This window comes from Microchirus variegatus (genome assembly GCF_963457635.1).
Source record: "Microchirus variegatus genome assembly, chromosome: 10".
Lineage (NCBI taxonomy): Eukaryota > Metazoa > Chordata > Actinopteri > Pleuronectiformes > Soleidae > Microchirus > Microchirus variegatus.
Genome location: NC_139811.1, coordinates 6353083 through 6373130, shown reverse-complemented (window position 1 = coordinate 6373130; position 20048 = coordinate 6353083). Strand labels below are relative to the sequence as shown.

At 38.3% G+C, this 20048-nt stretch overlaps 2 protein-coding genes across 2 annotated transcripts; one reads left to right on the top strand and one right to left on the bottom strand.

Moving 5' to 3' along the window:
* Nucleotides 1-1114: 1114 nt before the first annotated feature.
* On the top strand, nucleotides 1115-7435 carry eci1 (enoyl-CoA delta isomerase 1). The gene is made up of 7 exons (XM_083896283.1): nucleotides 1115-1188; nucleotides 2238-2363; nucleotides 2506-2633; nucleotides 2724-2870; nucleotides 3612-3733; nucleotides 3818-3996; nucleotides 6336-7435. Exons 1-7 carry the CDS (start codon nucleotides 1146-1148, stop codon nucleotides 6500-6502), a joined length of 912 nt encoding a protein of 303 aa, XP_083752409.1. The 5' UTR covers nucleotides 1115-1145; the 3' UTR covers nucleotides 6503-7435.
* A 148-nt stretch (nucleotides 7436-7583) lies between these two features.
* On the bottom strand, nucleotides 7584-19574 carry LOC310933088 (deoxyribonuclease-1-like; the record flags this gene model as incomplete). Its single annotated transcript, XM_083896510.1, has 8 exons — nucleotides 7584-7631; nucleotides 8781-8877; nucleotides 9691-9848; nucleotides 9925-10034; nucleotides 18553-18647; nucleotides 19085-19171; nucleotides 19263-19351; nucleotides 19437-19574. 8 exons carry the CDS (start codon nucleotides 19572-19574, stop codon nucleotides 7584-7586), a joined length of 822 nt encoding a protein of 273 aa, XP_083752636.1.
* Between the last annotated feature and the right edge of the window lie 474 nt (nucleotides 19575-20048).

The following is a 20048-nucleotide window of genomic DNA, read 5'->3' as shown; positions in this document are numbered from 1 at the left end:
GAGTTAAGGAGTCTTGATAAGCAGAGGTGGAAATTTAGGATAGGATTTACTAATCCTACTGTAGGGTTTTTGTGTACTACTGAAGTATTTGTCTTTTGAAGTACCACACTTTGTTTAGGTTTAAGTCACATCTGTAGAGTAAAAACCGTTGGCCTGACTATTAAAAAAAAAAAAAAAAAAAATGCACATAAATAATTAGCTCTCTGAAATGTTACACAGTACTTTTTGTGCCTATTTATTTGGCCCGCCATGTAATTTCATTTGGCCCTTGAGGCAATATCAAATTAACATTAGAGCTGGCCCGCCGGTATTATGCAGCACTACCGCTGTAACACCGCATTCACCGCTAATACTACAAATCCCATAATGCTCTAATATAAGCGTTGCTTGTTCCATATTCAGTGTTAAAGCAAATCAGTGTAGCAAACTGAGCAATAATTAACGTTTTATTTATGCACTTTCTCTTGCTACTTCAAGGCTTGAATGTTTGATTCATTCATTATTATTTTATTTTCAAATTTATTAGCCTGTGGAACAAGTTTATTTTGATATTTACCTCAGAAGGCTGCAAATAGAAAAGAGGCATTCAATTTTTATTTACATTTTATCTGATATGCCATTGATATTTTTTTTATTATTATTTGAAACTCGATTTTGCATGTCACTATAAAGTTATATAAGCCTTGCTTGTTCAATATTCAATGCAAAACTTGTTTGGGTCCCTATTAAAAGGTTAATTTGTTCAACCTTGGCCCGCGGCTTTGTTCAGTTTTAAATTTTGGCCCACTCTGTATTTGAGTTTGACACCCCTGGGCTAAATTAAATGTAAATTATTTATTTATTTATTTTTAATTACATTTTTATATCAAATGAAACCTTCTCAATGTGGACTATTGGGGCCAAAAAAGTAATTTAATTTTAAGTAAAATAAAAAAGTCAGACTTCGAAAATGTGTCTTAATTTACGAGATAAAAGTCTATATCCAGTTCTTGTAATACATCCATGTAAAAACCTCAAAACAGAAGCCGACGAAGAAGAAAACTAACCAACAGTAGGGGGCAGTAGTACGCTGTTGCATCTACCTTTAAAAAAAACCCACGAAGAAGAACTCTCCGCTGTGGTAGGAAGCTAAACAGCTCTTCAAGATGGCTCTGAGAGCTGCGCTGAGAAACAAATACGCTGTGACAGGTACGTGAAGGAGCGCCAACACAGGAACACAGTCGTGCGCAGATTTTTCCTCTTTTTTTGTGTGTGTTTGTGTTTAAAAAGTTGGAGCGAAGTCGGTGTGACGTCACAGCCGCGGAGCTAGCAGTGCTAACGTTGTTAGCTGCGCTGTGTTTATACTTGAGCTCTGGACAAACTGGAGCAAAGGTCGCCTGGAAAACACTGCAGGGTCCTCGTGTGACCGTGTACGAGCACAGCTGACTTGATATGAGGAGGAAACGCCTAATATTTAAACATTTTCCTATATTGTCTTGCACTATGTGTTGTTTTTGTAAACTTTAATGTATGCATACAGATCACCCGCCTCCCCATTTAACTTCAAACTAATCTCTATGTAAAAAAAAATTATAAACACACGTTTGTTTGTTTTTCAGTCTACTAGATAAATTAGTTTTAAAAATGTTTTGCTAATAGAAACCAGAAAATGTTCGCATTTAATATGCTGATCCCTAAACCTAAGTAGCTGACTTAGAATTTAGCTGCAATTAATTAATCTGTCGATTATTTTCACGATTAATAGAGTAATCGTTTTCTTCCATAAAATGTCAAAACGTGTTTGTCAAACCTGGACATGATGTTCTCAAATGTCTTATTTTTGTCCACAAACCAAAATGATTAACTTTTAATGATTTATTTGTTATGTGGCGCAAATAAACGAAGAATATATTCACATTTAAGAAGCTAAAACAATCAGAAATATTGTTTTCATCCTGAATAAAAGCTTCACACACAGATTAATGGATTATCAAAATAGTTGACGGGTAATTTAATCGATTAATCAAGTAATTGTTTAAGCTGTATTGATTAGATATAATAAATTGCTTATAAGAAATAAGCAATTAATAACTGCTTCATTGTTGAAGCCTCAATCTATTCTGTCGCTGGAGACATCTGATCCTAAACGCTCATCTGTCCTCATTCATTTTAGGGATTGTTGTGTGATTATAGCAGCATTTATCAACTGTGGACTGAACAATCAGAAAGATTTCATTTTAAATTGTGTGTGTGCACAGGTCTGCTCTCTCAGTTGTCCCCTTGCAGCAGTCATGTCCAAGTGCGTGACCCTCCTGTCCTCGTCACCCAGCAGAGGAATAGCTCCACCACACCCAGGATCAAAGTGGAGTTTAACCAAAGCACTGGTAAAGCCAATCCTACACACACACACACACACACGCACATTGATTATCACAGAATGGCTCAATTGTGATATTAGCGCCATCCTGTTACCACGCATCACACGCTGTGTCACCTGGATTCCCTGCTTCCTCATGTCTAATACAGGTGTGGCGATAATGCACATGCAGAGTCCCCCAGTCAACAGCCTGAGTTTAGAGTTCCTCACCGAATTCTGTATCGGCGTGGAGAAGCTGGAGATGGACAAGAGTTGCAGAGGCCTCATCATCACCTCGGTACGGCATCATCACCTTTAAGTGTGGCAGCAGAGGTTGTAGGGGATAATACCAGTGCAGGTGTGTGAATAATGTGTTGCCTTATTTCAGAGCCAGCCTAAGGTGTTCTCAGCCGGTCTGGACATCATGGAGATGTATGGGAAAAGTCCAGAGCGCTGTGGGGAGTTCTGGAGAGCTGTTCAGGAGATGTGGCTGAAGCTCTATGGCTCCAACATGGCCATTATAGCTGCAATCAATGTAAGTCGAAAACAAAAACCCCATGCCGGAGTCTCCGTTCTCGCTCCCTGTGTCACGTACAGCAGTGTTGGGCAGGTTACTGATGGCTGACGGACGTCATGATGCCACATGTAACCTCCACAACTTAAGTTATCTTTGCTATAGCATCAGTTTTATCAGTTTTTCGTCGTCTCTCAATATCCTAATGCACGTCAAAATAACTGACAAAGTGATTCTATAACACAGCAAACCAGCAGTAACCTATTACTATCATACGTCGATGCAGTCATCTGCATCTACACTGCCGTTCAAAAGTTAAAACATTAAATGAATCAGAAATACACTCTATACATTGTTAATGTGGTAAACAACTATTCTAGCTGCAAACGTCTGGTTTTCAATGGAATTGAATGTATAGAGGTATATATTTCCGGTGTTCTAATGGTACATTGTGTTTGCTAATGGCGAAAACCCTTGTGCAATGATGTTAGCACAGCTGAAAACAGTTTTGCTAGTTCTTTAACGAAAGGGCAAAATTATTATTTTGAATGAAAATCATTATTTCTAATCTTGTCAATGTCTTGACTATATTTTCTATTCATTTCTGGAACTCTCATTATGAATAAAATTGTGACTTTTAATGGAAAACGCAAAAAAATTGTATAGGTGACCCCAAACTTTTGAACAGTAGTGTACGTTTAAAAAAATAAATTTCACATGACCAAAACAAAAACTCAGTATTGTTTTGACTTTAATTTCCAGGGCTCCAGCCCAGCGGGAGGCTGCCTGATGGCCATGACGTGTGACTACAGAATAATGGCAGACAACCCTCGTTACAGCATTGGCCTTAATGAGACTCAGCTCGGCATTGTAGCCCCTTTTTGGTAAGGAATTGCATGACATCTATTATTATAATTATCGTGGCAGTGATGCTGGTCAAGAGTTCACCGTTACTGCTGCTTTTCTAGGTTTAAGGACACTCTAGTAAAAACAGTGGGCCATCGGTGCTCGGAGGTCGCGCTGCAGTTGGGGCAACTTTACAACCCCTCAGACGCCCTCAGGATTGGAATGGTGGACCAGCTGGTTCCCGAAGACCAAGTTCTCTCCACAGCCACGCAGACTATGACCAAGTGGTTAGCCATTCCAGGTATACAGGATACAGGTTACACTATATACAGTGCTACAAAACCAGGAAGTGTATGTCATAACATACCAGAGCATGTTAAGAAACATCACTAAATGATTGAATTGTTCTCATTACATCATTAAAGTAAAGGACAGTCCATCCATCACTCTCACAAATAAGGTCATATCCAGGATTTGAACGAATGCCGACGTATGCAAAAGTCTCAGGCCACCATTTTGATTTGTTGGTTTAGCAATGATATAATGAGCATATACACATATTTAATTATTTCTCAATTACTTTATTGAAACACATCCAGAAAAAATCAGGAAACGCGTATGCAGTTTTTAAATAACAGCACGACCCTGGCTCTTAAACCTGAGGTAAAACTTTAGTTTCACCAGGTTTATTCAAGACACACTTGAGCCTCACAGACTCACGTTGTACCAGTTAAATAATAATATAATATATGAGACCAACTACAATCAGTACTCCTTATTTATACTTTAAAAATTTGCTATGTTAATATGTCTAGGTTTGTTCTCTGTTTTTGCTTTTTTTTTTCATTTAATTTTGTTGTCATTCCCTTGTGTGTAATGCTGCTGCTACACCCAAATATCCCAGTTTGGGATTAATAAATTACCTATCTAGCTAGCTCTCTAGCTAACTCTATATCAGGGGTTCTCAAAGTGTTGATACCTGAGGCCAATTTAGGAACCCAACATTGGACTGAGGGCCGCCAAAGGAAAAAAAACCAGAAAGAAATCCCATTTGTACTAATTTTAATGACCAGCAGTTCTACAGTGTAGCGGTAAGTAATATAAGCGTTAATAAAATGTAATTTAAGCATTAATACAATAATGCTTTATAATTTACTGGGTAATTACCCAGTATTTTGGCCATTGTTCTTACCTTCTAATTACAGGTTAATACCAAGTAACACATTTCTGTTACCATATATTTACTGGGTAAATGGCTAGTAATTGGGGGCTGTAGCTACCTGCTTATTACCAGCTTATAACCTAATAATACACTAAAATTCACCATATAGAAACCAGGTTAGTACCAAGTATTTTTATATAAGTATATCTAGCCTCCTATAACTCTCTATCTAGTTCTCTATCCATCTATGCTTGCTCTTTACCTAGCTTTCTATCAATCTAACTAGCTCTCTAGCTAACTCTATATCTCGCTTCCTATCTAGCAAGCTAGCTAACTCTATATCTTACACTATCTCTCTATCTATGCTAGCTCTCTATCTATGCTAGCTCTCTGTGTAGCCTTCTATCTGTGCTAGCTCTCTATCTATGCTAGCTCTCTATGTAGCCTTCAATCTGTCTATGCTAGCTCTCTATGTAGCCTTCTATCTATCTTTGCTAGCTCTTTATCTATGCTAGCTCTCTATGTAGCCTTCTATCTATCTGTGCTAGCTCTCTATGTAGCTTTCTATCTATCTATCTAGCTATCTATCATTCAGCTACTTCATTCCAATCAAAATACCAATGATCACAGAATTTAACAGACATAAAATAATAACAACAAAGCTTGTGATGCCCCAAGACTTGGTTTACATAGAGCAGGGGTGTCAAACTCAAATACAGAGTGGGCCAAAATTTAAAACTGAACAAAGCCGCGGGCCAAGGTTGAACAAATTAACTTAATAGGGACCCAAACAAGTTTTGCATTGAATATTGAACAAGCAAGGCTTATATAACTTTATAGTGACATGCAAAATCGAGTTTCAAATAATAATAATAATAATTAAAAAATATCAATGGCATATCAAATAAAATGTAAATAAAAATTGAATGCCTCTTTTCTATTTGCAGCCTTCTGAGGTAAATATCAAAATAAACTTTTTCCACAGGCTAATAATAAATTTGAAAATAAAATAACAATAATGAATGAATCAAACATTCAAGCCTTGAAGTAGCAAGAGAAAGTGCATAAATAAAATGTTAATTATTGCTCAGTTTGCTACACTGATTTGCTTTAACACTAAATTTGGAACAAGCAACGCTTATATTAGAGCGTTATGGGATTTGTAGTATTAGCGGGGAATGCGGTGTTACAGCGGCGGTGCTGCTGTATAATACCGGCGGGCCAGCTCTAATGTTAATTTGATATTGCCTCAAGGGCCAAATGAAATTACATGGCGGGCCAAATTTGGCCCGCGGGCCAGAGTTTGACACCCATGATATAGAGCAAGACCTGCAGTGAAGGAGTTTATAGGAAAAAATTGTCATTTGAATTCATATTGAGCCATAACTTAGGGTACTTATGCTGCACTGAGAAGCCTTCCTTAATTTTGAGGAAACTAGAGTGAGCTAACGGCCCGATTTTCTTGTTCACGTTCGCAGACCACGCCAGACAGATCACCAAGACCATGATGAGGAAACCGACGATCGACAAGCTGACGTCCAGCAGAGAGACGGACATCCGCCACTTTGTCAGCTTCATCACCAAAGACTCCATTCAGAAGTCGCTGGGCATGTATCTGGAGATGCTGAAGAAGAGAAAAGCCTAGTAGAGCGAGCGAGCGAGGGAGGGGGGGGGGGGGGGGTAACGGCATATATACGGCCACATGTGCACATGGTAGACTGTAGTTAAAGGGACTTTGACAAGTTTAAAAAAAACACCTTTGCCTTTAAAGAAAGAAACATGTGTCCCACACACACTTACATAACTTACCAGGTGAAGTGTTGACATACTCAGAATAGATTAGTGCTAATGACAGTATTTCCCCGTCTAAATGAAGTAGTTCAGATAAACAATGAACCCCCAGTTTAATTTCAAACACCAGTAGAAAGTAAATAACCTGGTAAATTGACTGTATAGCAGGTTGATCTTTTACTGTTGGTGCTATAGAAGTGTGAGTTCCACTTTGACGACAGTAAACGATTGTTCACCTTTTCACTGTTCTCTGTATGTATTTTTTACTGCAGTAACAGTTTACAGCACTACAACATAATATTATGTGGGGAAGTCCGAGGTGTGATATACAAGTGATTTCTTTTTTTTTTGGGAGTGGGATTGTAGTTAAGTACTTGGTTATGTTATCTTAAGTGTATGTTCACCACCGTATTTTGCAGTTAAGCAGCGTTCATTTGAACAAAGGAACACAGACTTGACATACGAGGCCATAATAGACCAGCAAGTCCTGTGTCCTGCAAGCTGAAAATGGACATTGGTTTAATAAAAGGCTTAAACATCTGGAACTATATCTTAAGAATGTTGTCTAAATCTGAGAGAACCTGGACTGTCCCTTTAAGCTGCGCGTTGATAGTCACTGTTTGGGGGGAGGCTGTTGAAACCATTATTCTTTGTGTCTTCACTGTTTAAAAGTGCCCGACTTTCCTGTACCTTTAAAAAAAAAAAAAAAAAAAAAAAATCCTTTGGCATCTTTCTACACATTTTTTTTTCCCTTGTCTTTGTTGTGAATACATTTGGTTGATGGGTTCAATGCTGTGAATCAAAAATAAAAAAAGACGGAGAGTTGTCGGATAATTGAATTTGCATCGTTTTATTTTCTCACACTTTTTGTTGTTGTGAATAATCTTAATTAATAGTGATGATTGCAGCTGCAGCTTGGCCGATGTGGTCATTGTTCAAATCAGCTTCACCTCCACGGGGTAATGGTCACTGATGGCGCTTGCCTGAGGGAGTGAGAGAGTGAAAACATGTCAAACAACTTTTTTGTTCAAGTTTTACACAAATAAAACGGTTATTTAAGTAGTGAGAAAAGGCAACGTTTCGTCCATCCCTGCAAAATAACTGATAGGAGTTATACACTTGATGCCAGTCTTGTATAAAGTACCTAAAAAGTCAAGATACTATCAGAAAATGACATAGGTTGAAGTCACTTTTTATATAATATTACTTAAATAATAGTACTTAAAGTATATGGCTCGGGGCGAGTTGTCTTTCGACTGGGAGGTCAAGAGTAAACCAGCTCATCAAGACGAGAAAAGCTCTAAAACAGATCATTGCCAACTCTTGTTTTGATTTTATTTGGTATTAAAGGGTAACAAAGATAGTTAGAGGAAATGTAGTGGAGTAAAATAGAAATAGAAATAAAGTAAAGTACAGATATGTGAATGTTGTGCTTACGTACATTACAGCACTGCTTAAAGGTGCAGTATGTAATAAATCTGAAGAAACGGGCTGTGAAATCCTCCTAATATGTCACAGAGACTCAGAAATAATGTTCATATAACAAACTGAACTCACCAACAACAGTACAGATAAAATATTTGCATTAAAAAAATAAATTTTGCAGACTGCAAATCATGTTTATGTTTTGAAATCATGTTTTGGCACGTGGCGCCACCTACCGCCGTCTATCAATCATTGCAGTCGGTAGAGTCTCAGCTGCCGAGCAACCACGGGTTGCCAGCTACGTCAGAAAACAGAACCTAAAAGACCTCGGTATTTTTTAATTTGAGTGTAGTAACCTGATTTTGGCCACACTCTTACATATGGCGCCTTTAAATGCTCTTTCACGTTAAAAATGAACCCAGGTGAATCTGCTAAAAATAAACTAATGCAGATTGACTACATTCACACTACAGATAAGTGGTCATTGAACTCTTGCAGCCGTCGCAAACCAGAGACGTTTGCCCATTTTAGACGGCTTTAAAATCAATGTCGGCACAAGATGGCGGCCTCTGTGAAGCAAGGCGCTTGGCTAACGTACACGTAAGACTAACCCAAAACACAACTATTAGTATTTTTAGATTGAATTAAATTAAGTTATGTTGGCAATGCAGAGCTCTGCCTTTTTGTTGTTTATTTTTGAATTTTACCGCTTTGTCGTCGGTGATACCGAGGGCCGCCTTGAAGTTGTAGACGCCCGCACTGCTCTTGTCTACTCCCTTCACCATGTCATCAGAGGCCACAATCCTGCAAACACACAATTAAAGAAAGGTGTGTGAAGATTGGGTTTATCTCACACACAGCTGTGTGTGTGTGTGTTCTTGTACTTGCGCCATACTGAGGACCAGTGAGGGTTTTTAACCAACAAAGTGAGGACATTTTTACGGAGTGAGGACATTTTGGTCGGTCCTCACTTTGTTTTCATTGAAATCACTTCCTTAGGTTGCTATAACATGCTATACTCTGTTTGTCAATTTTTTTTTTCAAATTTTGGACCAAACATCTTGGGTCCAATTTATTTTTTCTAATTTTGGACCAAAAATTTTGCGTCAATTTTTTTTTCAAATTTTTGACCAAACATTTTGGGTCCAATTTTTTTTTTCACATTTTGGACCAAAAATTGTGCATCCATTTTTTTGTCATTTTTTTTCTTCAAATTTTGGACCAAACATTTTGGGTCCAATTTTTTTTCTTCAAATTTTGGACCAAAAATGTTGGGTCAGATTTTTTTCAAATTTTGGATGACAGTATAGTATGACGTTTTTGTCAAATTTTGGGTCAATTTTTTTTTCAAATTTTGGAGCAAACATTTTGGGTAAGATTTTAGTAGATGTCATTCATGAAGTAGATATTTGTAATTGTGTTGATTTATAAAGTGGAAATGCTGGTCCTCATTTTGTCAGCTCTTTTACCCGGTCCTCAGTATGCAGCAAGTACAAGAGTGTGTGTGTGTGTGTGTGTGTGTGTGTGTGTGTGTGTGTGTGTGTGTGTGTGTGTGTGTGTGTGTGTGTGTGTGTGTGAGAGAGAGAGAGAGTGTGCGAGAGTGTGTGTGAGACATACCTGTCATAAGGACAGTCTGTGGTGGTTGACACTGTGGTGTCGACGCTGTCGTCGATCAGCCAGTGGTAAGTCTTGTCGATGAAAAGACGAATATTGTTCCAGTCGGCGGTTCTTACATAAGTGCATCCTGCGTTGAAGTCACCCAGCAGAATAATGTTCTGCAGGGGAGGAGAGACAGGGGGCTTCACAGTCAGACAAAACTGATTTTGCGTTGACTTGGAACAAAAAACTCACCTCGGTCCATTTCTTGCCGACGTCGGTCGCCACGTCGTGGAGAGCGTTTATCTGCGCCACAGCAGATGGTGGGGAGGTGTGCTGAGGGATCAGGACAAAGTCCTTCACGACTGCAGATCAGAGAGGAGAGATGGATGTTAGGAGGAGTGGATTTGGCAATAGGTGTTTTCTGTTAGATATGATGATGGAGTGCACTGTGGACCATCTGGACTGTGCATTTTTGTCGGGCCTTGAAAGTTGGACTGAAGAAGCAGTAGAAAGAGTTCTTTTTGAAGGAAAGTTTGTCAGAAAGTGATCTCATACACCAGTGTGATTGACAACCGTTTTGACGTCTCTCGAGTTTCAAAAACGGACAAACCTTGAGGCTTCAACAGGGCCGGCCCAAGGCATAAGCGAACTTAAAGGTGAAGTAAGTAGTTTATAGTGCCATCTAGAGGAGAGGCTGAAATTTACAACAAAGAACTGCTCCTCTGCTCACCCCAGAAAGATTTTTCTGTAAGTTTGCAAATCTGCAAACATTTTCTGACATTTTATGGACCAATCGATTCATCGTGAAAATAATGGTTAGTTGCAGCTCTACATATCAGGACAATAGCCAACTCTGTACTGTTGGTGTCACTGTTACCCGTGTGAGGTGATTTGAACCGGACCACAAAGGGCGCTCTGCTGAAAACAGGGGAAGTGTCCTGATAGGTGTCAGTCACAGACACCTGGTTCACCCTGGAAAGTAAAGACATTGATCACATTTGTTTTTCTGTGGATAAAAAAAACCCAAGTACATCTATAGTTCATTGTCATATATTAACTAAACACAGCTATATATTTAATTCCTCTGCACATTTTTTTTACTCAGAGTTTTAACTCAGCTGCACATTTTTAATTGTATAAATAAATAAATATGTTGAATTTCGTTTCTTTGATTTCTCTGTACACATTTAAGTTGACATTTATATCAGCATATGGTTACTGTTGTGTTATGTAATGTATGAATGTATGTTACTGCTACTGGATGCTTGAATTTCCTTCCAGATCAATAAAGTATCTCTCTGCCTATCTCTATCAATTGGACTTTTTAATTTTCTTTACATAAACACTTGTCTACCAAGCGCATAAAAAACATTTAAAACTGTAACTTTAAAAAAAAGGCTTCTGTGTACTTGTAGAAGAAAACATATCGCTCATTATTCTGGGGCCTGCTGCCCAGAGGCACGCTAGTGACGTAGTCGTACACCTGAAGAGGATTTCTGGGAAACACAGAGGAAAGAAAAGAGCATTAAACAGTGAAGTGTGTTCATGAGCCGTCACACTTTAATGTATGTGTATGGTGATTCTAACGGGTTGAGAAGGCGTTTGAGTTTATCGGGCACTATCAGGCCACTGCCTCTGACCTCCTGGATCAAGATGATGTCATAGCGGCTGACAATCTGTGAAACACATGTCAGGATTATGAGTGTGATGAGTGAACATAGAAAGAACGGAGAATTGCTATTTACAAAAGGTTTTTCCGACCTCCTCGATTTGGCCCATGATCTTGGGTTCTCCAGCTTTCTTGGGTCCGAACGCCTGGATGTTGAAGGCTCCCAGCAGCAGAGAGGTGGACACATGCAGCAGAGTCACAAAGAGACCCACAATGCACAGTAAACGCATCCTGAGAGAGCACACAGACGTCAAAAAATGCAACATTACAACAACAACTTAACAGCATTTCTACTCGATTTGCACAAATGCTCACTTCATATTTAGACGTACACTAACATTCAAAAGTTTGGGGTCACTTAGAAATATAGGGAAAATCACTTCTTTTTTTTTGAAGGGCTGATTCTGATTCTGGCGAGTCAAGAAAATGGTTGTCAAACTAAAAAAAAAAAACTTTTTGAGAAAAACACAGTGAAATAATAATAATACACTACCGTTCAAAAGTTTGGGGTCACTTAGAAAAGTCCTTTTTTTTTAAATAATGAAAAGCCCATTTTTTCAATGAATCTAACGTTAAATGAATCAGAAATACACTCTATACATTGTTAATGTGGTAAACAGCTATTCTAGCTGCAAACGTCTGGTTTTTAATGGAATATGTACATAGGTGTATAGAGGCCCATTTCCAGTGTTCTAATGGAACATTGTGTTTGCTAATGGTGTCAGAAGACTATTGGATGAACCCTTTTTGAATAAAAGTCATTATTTCCAATCTTGTCAATGTCTCGACTATATTTTCTATTCATTTCCCAACTCTTTTGATGAATAAAAGGGTGACTTTTAATGGAAAACACAACACAAATTGTACAGGTGACCCCAATTATTATGCACGGTTTGCTTTAATTACATTCGTACAGCTTGCGGTTTCTCGTTAACTTGTACTCTCGGATGGACTAAAGCTGTCACTTTAAGTGGTTCATCCATCTGTCCTGTATCGTCTACCTCTTTATCCTCCACATGAGGGCCGTGGGGTTGCTGGTGCCAATCCCAGTTGGCATACAACTGTCTGTCTGTCTGTCTGTCTTTCTTTCTTGACTGTGGGTGATGGCGACCTCTGCTGGCGGTCTTTATTTAGGCAGGGTAAACGTTTTCAACAATATGATTTCACACACTCTAATTACAGCCTACATCTCCTTCTCCCAAACACCCGGCTGTTGTGGTTTCACTTAATGAAAATAAATGTACCACATAGCGGTGAGTATAAGTTGGCGCGCTTTCATTTTGAAGTTTTTTTACGCGCCACTTTCGCTGATATTGAAAATTAAGAAACTAAACGAAGGACAAAAAGGAATGTGGAAAAAAACTAAATTGGGCCTTTAAAAAAAATATATATATATATATATATACATATATATATATATGTATATATATATATATATATATGTATATGTGTATGTTAATATAAATATATATATATATGTAATACTCTGATAAATATCAGTGGTATTTATTTCATTATTGTCATGGGAATAAGTTAAGGATAAAATGCCAGTCCATGGTGAAGTTAAAATGTATACATAATTTATGTTTAAAATGTGTGACTTTAAAAACATCATTCCATAGGGTGTGAATGCCTTTTAAAGAATGTTTATTGTGTTATATTACGGGCATGAGTTCATGACCTTTATGTTTTTTTACACTTCCGGGTGAGAGACGCGGAGGAGAAAAGAGAACGCAAGGAGTTAATGGCGTAGGGAGAAACTCCGGGATTGTGCGTGTGCGTCAGTGTGAAGTTATCAGCCAACTTTAATTGACTGGCACGTTAAGTGTTTGTGAGTCGAACGCTTCATCACCGCTTGTGTTTTTTTGGTGGACACGAAGAGAGTTTGGTCTCGTTAGCTAGCAGGAGCTAGGCTAACATCACAGTCTTCGCTGAAGGGGGACACCGCCTGCGCGGGGAGAGGAGTTTCGGAGAGTCGTCTCGGGAGAGAGTCGCTGACGGGACGTGCTTCGCTGCTGCCGAGGGAGACGGAGGTCTGTCATCGCGGGCTGCTGCGGGCGGAGACGGCTGCTACCGCAACGAGTGAGCGACCTGGTCTTGCTGACTTCACAGACGCACATCAAATGTTTCCCTTATGAGCTCCAACTTAAGCGCGCCAACGCAAGTATAAAAAAGAGTGCACTCAAAATAAATTAGGCATTAGAGGAAAGACAAACCAACTATCTCCAGAGGTTCTATTTTTTTATTTTCTATATTCTCTCATAGAGAAATGTTTGAATGTATGTTTTTCTAAACTGTTAATACATTTTCATGAAAGTGAGACCTTGTGTTGGGTTACTCAATTGTGCTTATTATTGGGGTGTTACATGAGAGTTTACAGGGCAAGTGTATGGCCCACAGTCTCCCACATATTATTCCATAGTGAGAATCATACAGTACCCTAGACTGATGTTTAATATCTGAAATGTCTCTTTTACCATAAAGCGCCTGATAAGAGTTAAAGTTTCATCTTCAAGGCGTGGGTTTTAATACACGAGCCGGTGGTAAAAGGGTTACATATATATGTATGTTAATAGAAATGTAAAGAACAATAAAATACTGTAGATAGCTTTTAAAAAACTATATAAACTTAGTAAAAAAAAAAAAAAATACATAACAGTGTAAAGAACCCACATTATAAAACAATATAAATATATAGAACAATAAAAATACTGTAAATAACCATAAAAAAATATATATAAACTGAGTAAAAAAGATATGCATTACACTGTAAAATAATCCTCTTCATTTTCAAACTTGCAGAACTAACTTCAGCCAGGTTAAAGTGAGGTGGGGCCCCTTTAGGGAGGTTTCCTACTGAGATGTCATTGCAAATTGCCCATTGTTGTTTAAGGGGGACGGGGAGGGGGGCCCCTATGGGCTCGGGGCCCTAAGCAGTTGCCTACCTTACCTGTTCACAAGCTGCGCCTCTGGACAGTGATCAAAATGCAGACATGTTTATGTTTTGCCCTGCTTGACAATGAGTGATGCGTTGTCACGTTTCAGCACCTGTGTGGTGAACAGCGGCATTTGCATCTTTACGCACGGGAGAAGCTTCTCTTCTGACTCTATACCAACCAGGCTTGTTTTCTTGGCTTGTGATGCCAACTCAAGTAAAATAAGTTATGCCCCTGCCCTTTCCTGTGACGTTTTTTGTCAAATTTTGGACCAATTTTTTTTTTTTCGAATAATTTTTCAAATTTTGGACGACATAGTGTAGTATGACCTTTTTGTCAAATTTTGGACCAACATTTTTTTTTCAAAAAAATTGTCAAATTTTGGACGACATAGTATAGTATGACGTTTTTGTAAAATTTTGGACCAAATTTTTTTCTTCTTCAAATTTTGGACGACATAGTATAGTTTGACCTTTTTCTTTTATATCAAATTTTGGACCAAATTTATTTTTGTTTTCAAAAAAATTGTCACATTTTGGACGACGTAGTATAGTATGACGTGTTTGTCCAATTTTGGACCAGAATGTTTTTTTCCAAAAAATTTAAAAATTGGACGACATAGTATTGTATGACGTTTTTGCAAAATCTTCAGAATTTGTTTATTACAAGAAATTAATACAAGAATATTGCATCATATGATGTGAAAATACTCGTACATACAACAAAAAACGTTGAAAACAGTAATTGAGCAAAACCAATGTGATTTTTGAATTCAGCGCATCAAAATGATCCTAAATCAACAAACAAAAAAAACTTCAACAATAAATTTGGTGTTGACCAGTGTTATGAATATGGACCATTTGTTGTGCCTCAGATTCTGTTTCAAGGGCTGTTCATGCTGTTGAAGCAAAGTATTCTGTAAATAGGTGAATTAAGATTTTTTCGATAAAACATTTATAAACCGAAGTCTCATTCAACACAACCACGTATTTTAAAAAGTATTAATTTTCGATAACAATGTTGAACTACACTGTGTTTTGTGTCTCTGCTTAAGGAAAACCCATCTTTCACTGTATTGATTCTTAATAAATGTTTTGTTTTGTTGCAGCATTGACTCTTGTTTTATTTAACAGCTAAAGTTGATACATTTTGGATTATCAGTAATCACAGTGTGCTTAATTTGCTCAATGTGACTGACAAAGATTAACTGTAAAAAAAAAAAACTACAATAATAAGATATTGAATTATGAATAAGTAACAGCTATTTACTGGCAAAATGAGTTGCCAGGTAACTCGTGTAATTTGAATGGAATACAAGATAATATGGTTGTTTCTAATATAAATATAAAACAATACATTGCTGTAATTTATATACAGCAAAACACTGTAAAAAAAAGATATCCGGTAATATACTGCAATTATTTTTTACAGGAATCACAACACTTTTACAGGACTCTACAGGCAACTTTTTTTTGCCTGTAACTTGCTACGGGAAATGTGTTACAGTGTATGTCCATTCAGTGTATTTCAAGTCAAAAGATCCTGGAATAACTCAAATGTATAAGTTGTAAAAATGTGAAAATGAAAGGAGTCGGAGTCGCATAGCTACCTGCTTTTGTGAGTCTGTAGTGAGCACAGAACAGAGGTTCAGAATCCAGCACAGTTTCTGAGCAGAGATACTGAGATGAGCATCCTGCGAGGCTTTTATTTACCTGTGAGTGCACGTGACACGGGGGGGAGGAGCCAAAAGGTGTGGAGGCGTGACATGGATGAATGGAGACGTGAGGTTTTTCAGGTAGCACGACAGCCAGGTTGACCTCCGTGACCTTTGTAAACTCACCTGCCACATTGTTAGGTATCCACCCAATAACAGACAAAACAAATATGACAAAAAAGTATAATAGAAATATTGTACAATACTGGCTTTATATAATAATTATATATATGTATATGTGATATTATAATAATAATAATAATAATAGTGGGATCAAAATGGGGGAAATGTATTAATCGTTTATGGCAAAGTTGTGAGTCTGTGCTTATACCTCAGTTGTAAATGTGTGTATAAAAACTGCATTTTAAAATAAATAGTGCTGTTTGTTGTGAATACATTCATTTGGTTGATGGGTTCAATGCTGTGATTAAAAAAGAAGAAGAAGAAGCTTTGTCGGATAATTGCATTTGCATCGTTTTATTTTCTCACACTTTTTGTTGTTGTGAATAATCTTAATTAATAGTGATGATTGCAGCTGCAGCTTGGCCGATGTGGTCAATTCAGCCTCACCTCCACGGGGTAATGGTCACTGATGGCGAGTGCCTGAGGGAGTGAGAGAGTGAAAACATGTCAAACAACTTTTTTGTTCTAGTTTTACACAAATAAAACGGTTATTTAAGTAGTGAGAAAAGGCAACGTTTCGTCCATCCCTGCAAAATAACTGATAGGAGTTCTACACTTGATGCCAGTCTTGTATAAAGTACCTAAAACGCCAAGATAATATCAGAAAATGACATTGGTAGAAGTTGAAGTCACTTTTTATATAATATTACTTAAATAATAGTACTTATTCAATTCCTATTTCAAGAGTAAACCAGCTCATCAAGACGAGAAAAGCTCTAAAACAGACCATTGCCAACTCTTGTTTTGATTTTATTTGGTAGTAAAGAGTAACAAAGATAGTTAGAGGAAATGTAGTGGAGTAAAATAGAAATAAAGTAAAGTACAGATGAATGTTGTGCTTACGTACATTACAGCACTGCTTAAAGGTGCAGTATGTAATAAATCTGAAGAAACGGGCTGTGAAATCCTCCTAATATGTCACAGAGACTCAGGAATAATGTTCATATAACAAACTGAACTCACCAACAACAACAATACAGACAAAATATTTGCATTAAAAAAAATCTTTTGCAAATCATGTTTATGTTTTGCAATCATGTTTTGGCATGTGGCGCCACCTACCGCCGTCTATCAATCATTGCAGTCGCTAGAGTCTCAGCTGCCGAGCAACCACGGGTTGCCAGTTACGTCAGAAAACAAAACCTAAAAGACCTCGGCTCTGCCTTTTTGTTGTTTATTTTTGAACTTTACCTCAACTTGGGTGAGACCGAGGGCCGCCTTGAAGTTGTAGACGCCCGCAGTGCTCCTGTCTACTCCCACTACTCCATCTACTCCCATCATCATTTCTGTGGTGGCCACAATCCTGCAAACGCACAATTAAAGAAAGGTGTGTGAAGATTTGGGTGTGTGAAGATTTGTGTGTGAAGATTTGTGTGTGAAGATTTGTGTGTGTGTGTGTGTGTGTGTGTGTGTGTGTGTGTGTGTGTGTGTGTGTGTGTGTGTGTGTGTGTGTGTGTGTGTGTGTGTGTGTGTGTGTGTGTGTGTGTGTGTGTGTGTGACAAACCTGTCATAAGGACATGTGGTGGTTGACACTGTGGTAACGGCCGTGTTGCCGATCAGCCAGTGGTAAGGCGGGTTCTTTAAATGAATAAGATTGTCCCAGTTGGAGATTCTTACATATCTGCATCCTGCGTTGAAGTCACCCAGCAGAATAATGTTCTGCAGAGGAGGAGAGACGGGGTGGTTCACAGTCAGACAAAATAATGTCCACTTAAATAACTGATTTTGCGTCGACTTGGAACAAAACACTCACCCTGGTCCACGTACTGTTGACGTGGTTCGCCACGCCGTTGAGAGCGTTTATCTGCTCCACAGCAGATGGTGGGGAGGTGTGCTGAGGGATCAGGACAAAGTCCTTCACGACTGCAGATCAGAGAGGAGAGATGGATGTTAGGAGGAGTGGATTTGGCAATAGGTGTTTTCTGTTAGATATGATGATGGAGTGCACTGTGGACCATCTGGACTGTGCGTTTTTGTCGGGCCTTGAAAGTTGGACTGAAGAAGCAGTAGAAAGAGTTCTTTTTGAAGGAAAGTTTGTCAGAAAGTGATCTCATACACCAGTGTGATTGACAACCGTTTTGACGTCTCTCGAGTTTCAAAAACGGACAAACCTTGAGGCTTCAACAGGGCCGGCCCAAGGCATAAGCGAACTTAAAGGTGAAGTAAGTAGTTTATAGTGCCATCTAGAGGAGAGGCTGAAATTTACAACAAAGAACTGCTCCTCTGCTCACCCCAGAAAGATTTTTCTGTAAGTTTGCAAATCTGCAAACATTTTCTGACATTTTATGGACCAAGCGATTCATCGTGAAAATAATGGTTAGTTGCAGCTCTACATATCAGGACAATAGCCAACTCTGTACTGTTGGTGTCACTGTTACCCGTGTGAGGTGAGGAGAACCGGACCACAAAGGGCGCTCTGCTGAAAACAAGGGAACGGTCCTGATAGGTGTCAGTCACAGACACCTGGTTCACCCTGGAAAGTAAAGACATTGATCACATTTGTTTTTCTGTGGATAAAAAAAACCCAAGTACATCTATAGTTCATTGTCATATATTAACTAAACACAGCTATATATTTAATTCCTCTGCACATTTTTTTTACTCAGAGTTTTAACTCAGCTGCACATTTTTAATTGTATAAATAAATAAATATGTTGAATTTCGTTTCTTTGATTTCTCTGTACACATTTAAGTTGACATTTATATCAGCATATGGTTACTGTTGTGTTATGTAATGTATGAATGTATGTTACTGCTACTGGATGCTTGAATTTCCTTCCAGATCAATAAAGTATCTCTCTGCCTATCTCTATCAATTGGACTTTTTAATTTTCTTTACATAAACACTTGTCTACCAAGCGCATAAAAAACATTTAAAACTGTAACTTTAAAAAAAAGGCTTCTGTGTACTTGTAGAAGAAAACATATTGCTCATTATTCTGGGGCCTGCTGCCCAGAGGCTCGCTAGTGACGTAGTCGTACACCTGAAGAGGATTTCTGGGAAACACAGAGGAAAGAAAAGAGCATTAAACAGTGAAGTGTGTTCATGAGCCGTCACACTTTAATGTATGTGTATGGTGATTCTAACGGGTTGAGAAGGCGTTTGAGTTTATCGGGCACTATCAGGCCACTGCCTCTGACCTCCTGGATCAAGATGATGTCATAGCGGCTGACAATCTGTGAAACACATGTCAGGATTATGAGTGTGATGAGTGAACATAGAAAGAACGGAGAATTGCTATTTACAAAAGGTTTTTCCGACCTCCTTGATTTGGCCCATGATCGTGGGATTTCCAGCTTTCGTTGGTCCGAACGCCTGGATGTTGAAGGCTCCCAGCAGCAGAGAGGTGGACACATGCAGCAGAGTCACAAAGAGACCCACAATGCACAGTAAACGCATCCTGAGAGAGCACACAGACGTCAAAAAATGCAACATTACAACAACAACTTAACAGCATTTCTACTCGATTTGCACAAATGCTCACTTCATATTTAGACGTACACTTACATTCAAAAGTTTGGGGTCACTTAGAAATATAGGGAAAATAAGGAAAAGCACTTCTTTTTTTTTGAAGGGCTGATTCTGATTCTGGCGAGTCAAGAAAATGGTTGTCAAACTAAAAAAAAAAAACTTTTTGAGAAAAACACAGTGAAATAATAATAATACACTACCGTTCAAAAGTTTGGGGTCACTTAGAAAAGTCCTTTTTTTTTTAATAATGAAAAGCCCATTTTTTCAATGAATCTAACGTTAAATGAATCAGAAATACACTCTATACATTGTTAATGTGGTAAACAGCTATTCTAGCTGCAAACTTCTGGTTTTTAATGGAATATGTACATAGGTGTATAGAGGCCCATTTCCAGTGTTCTA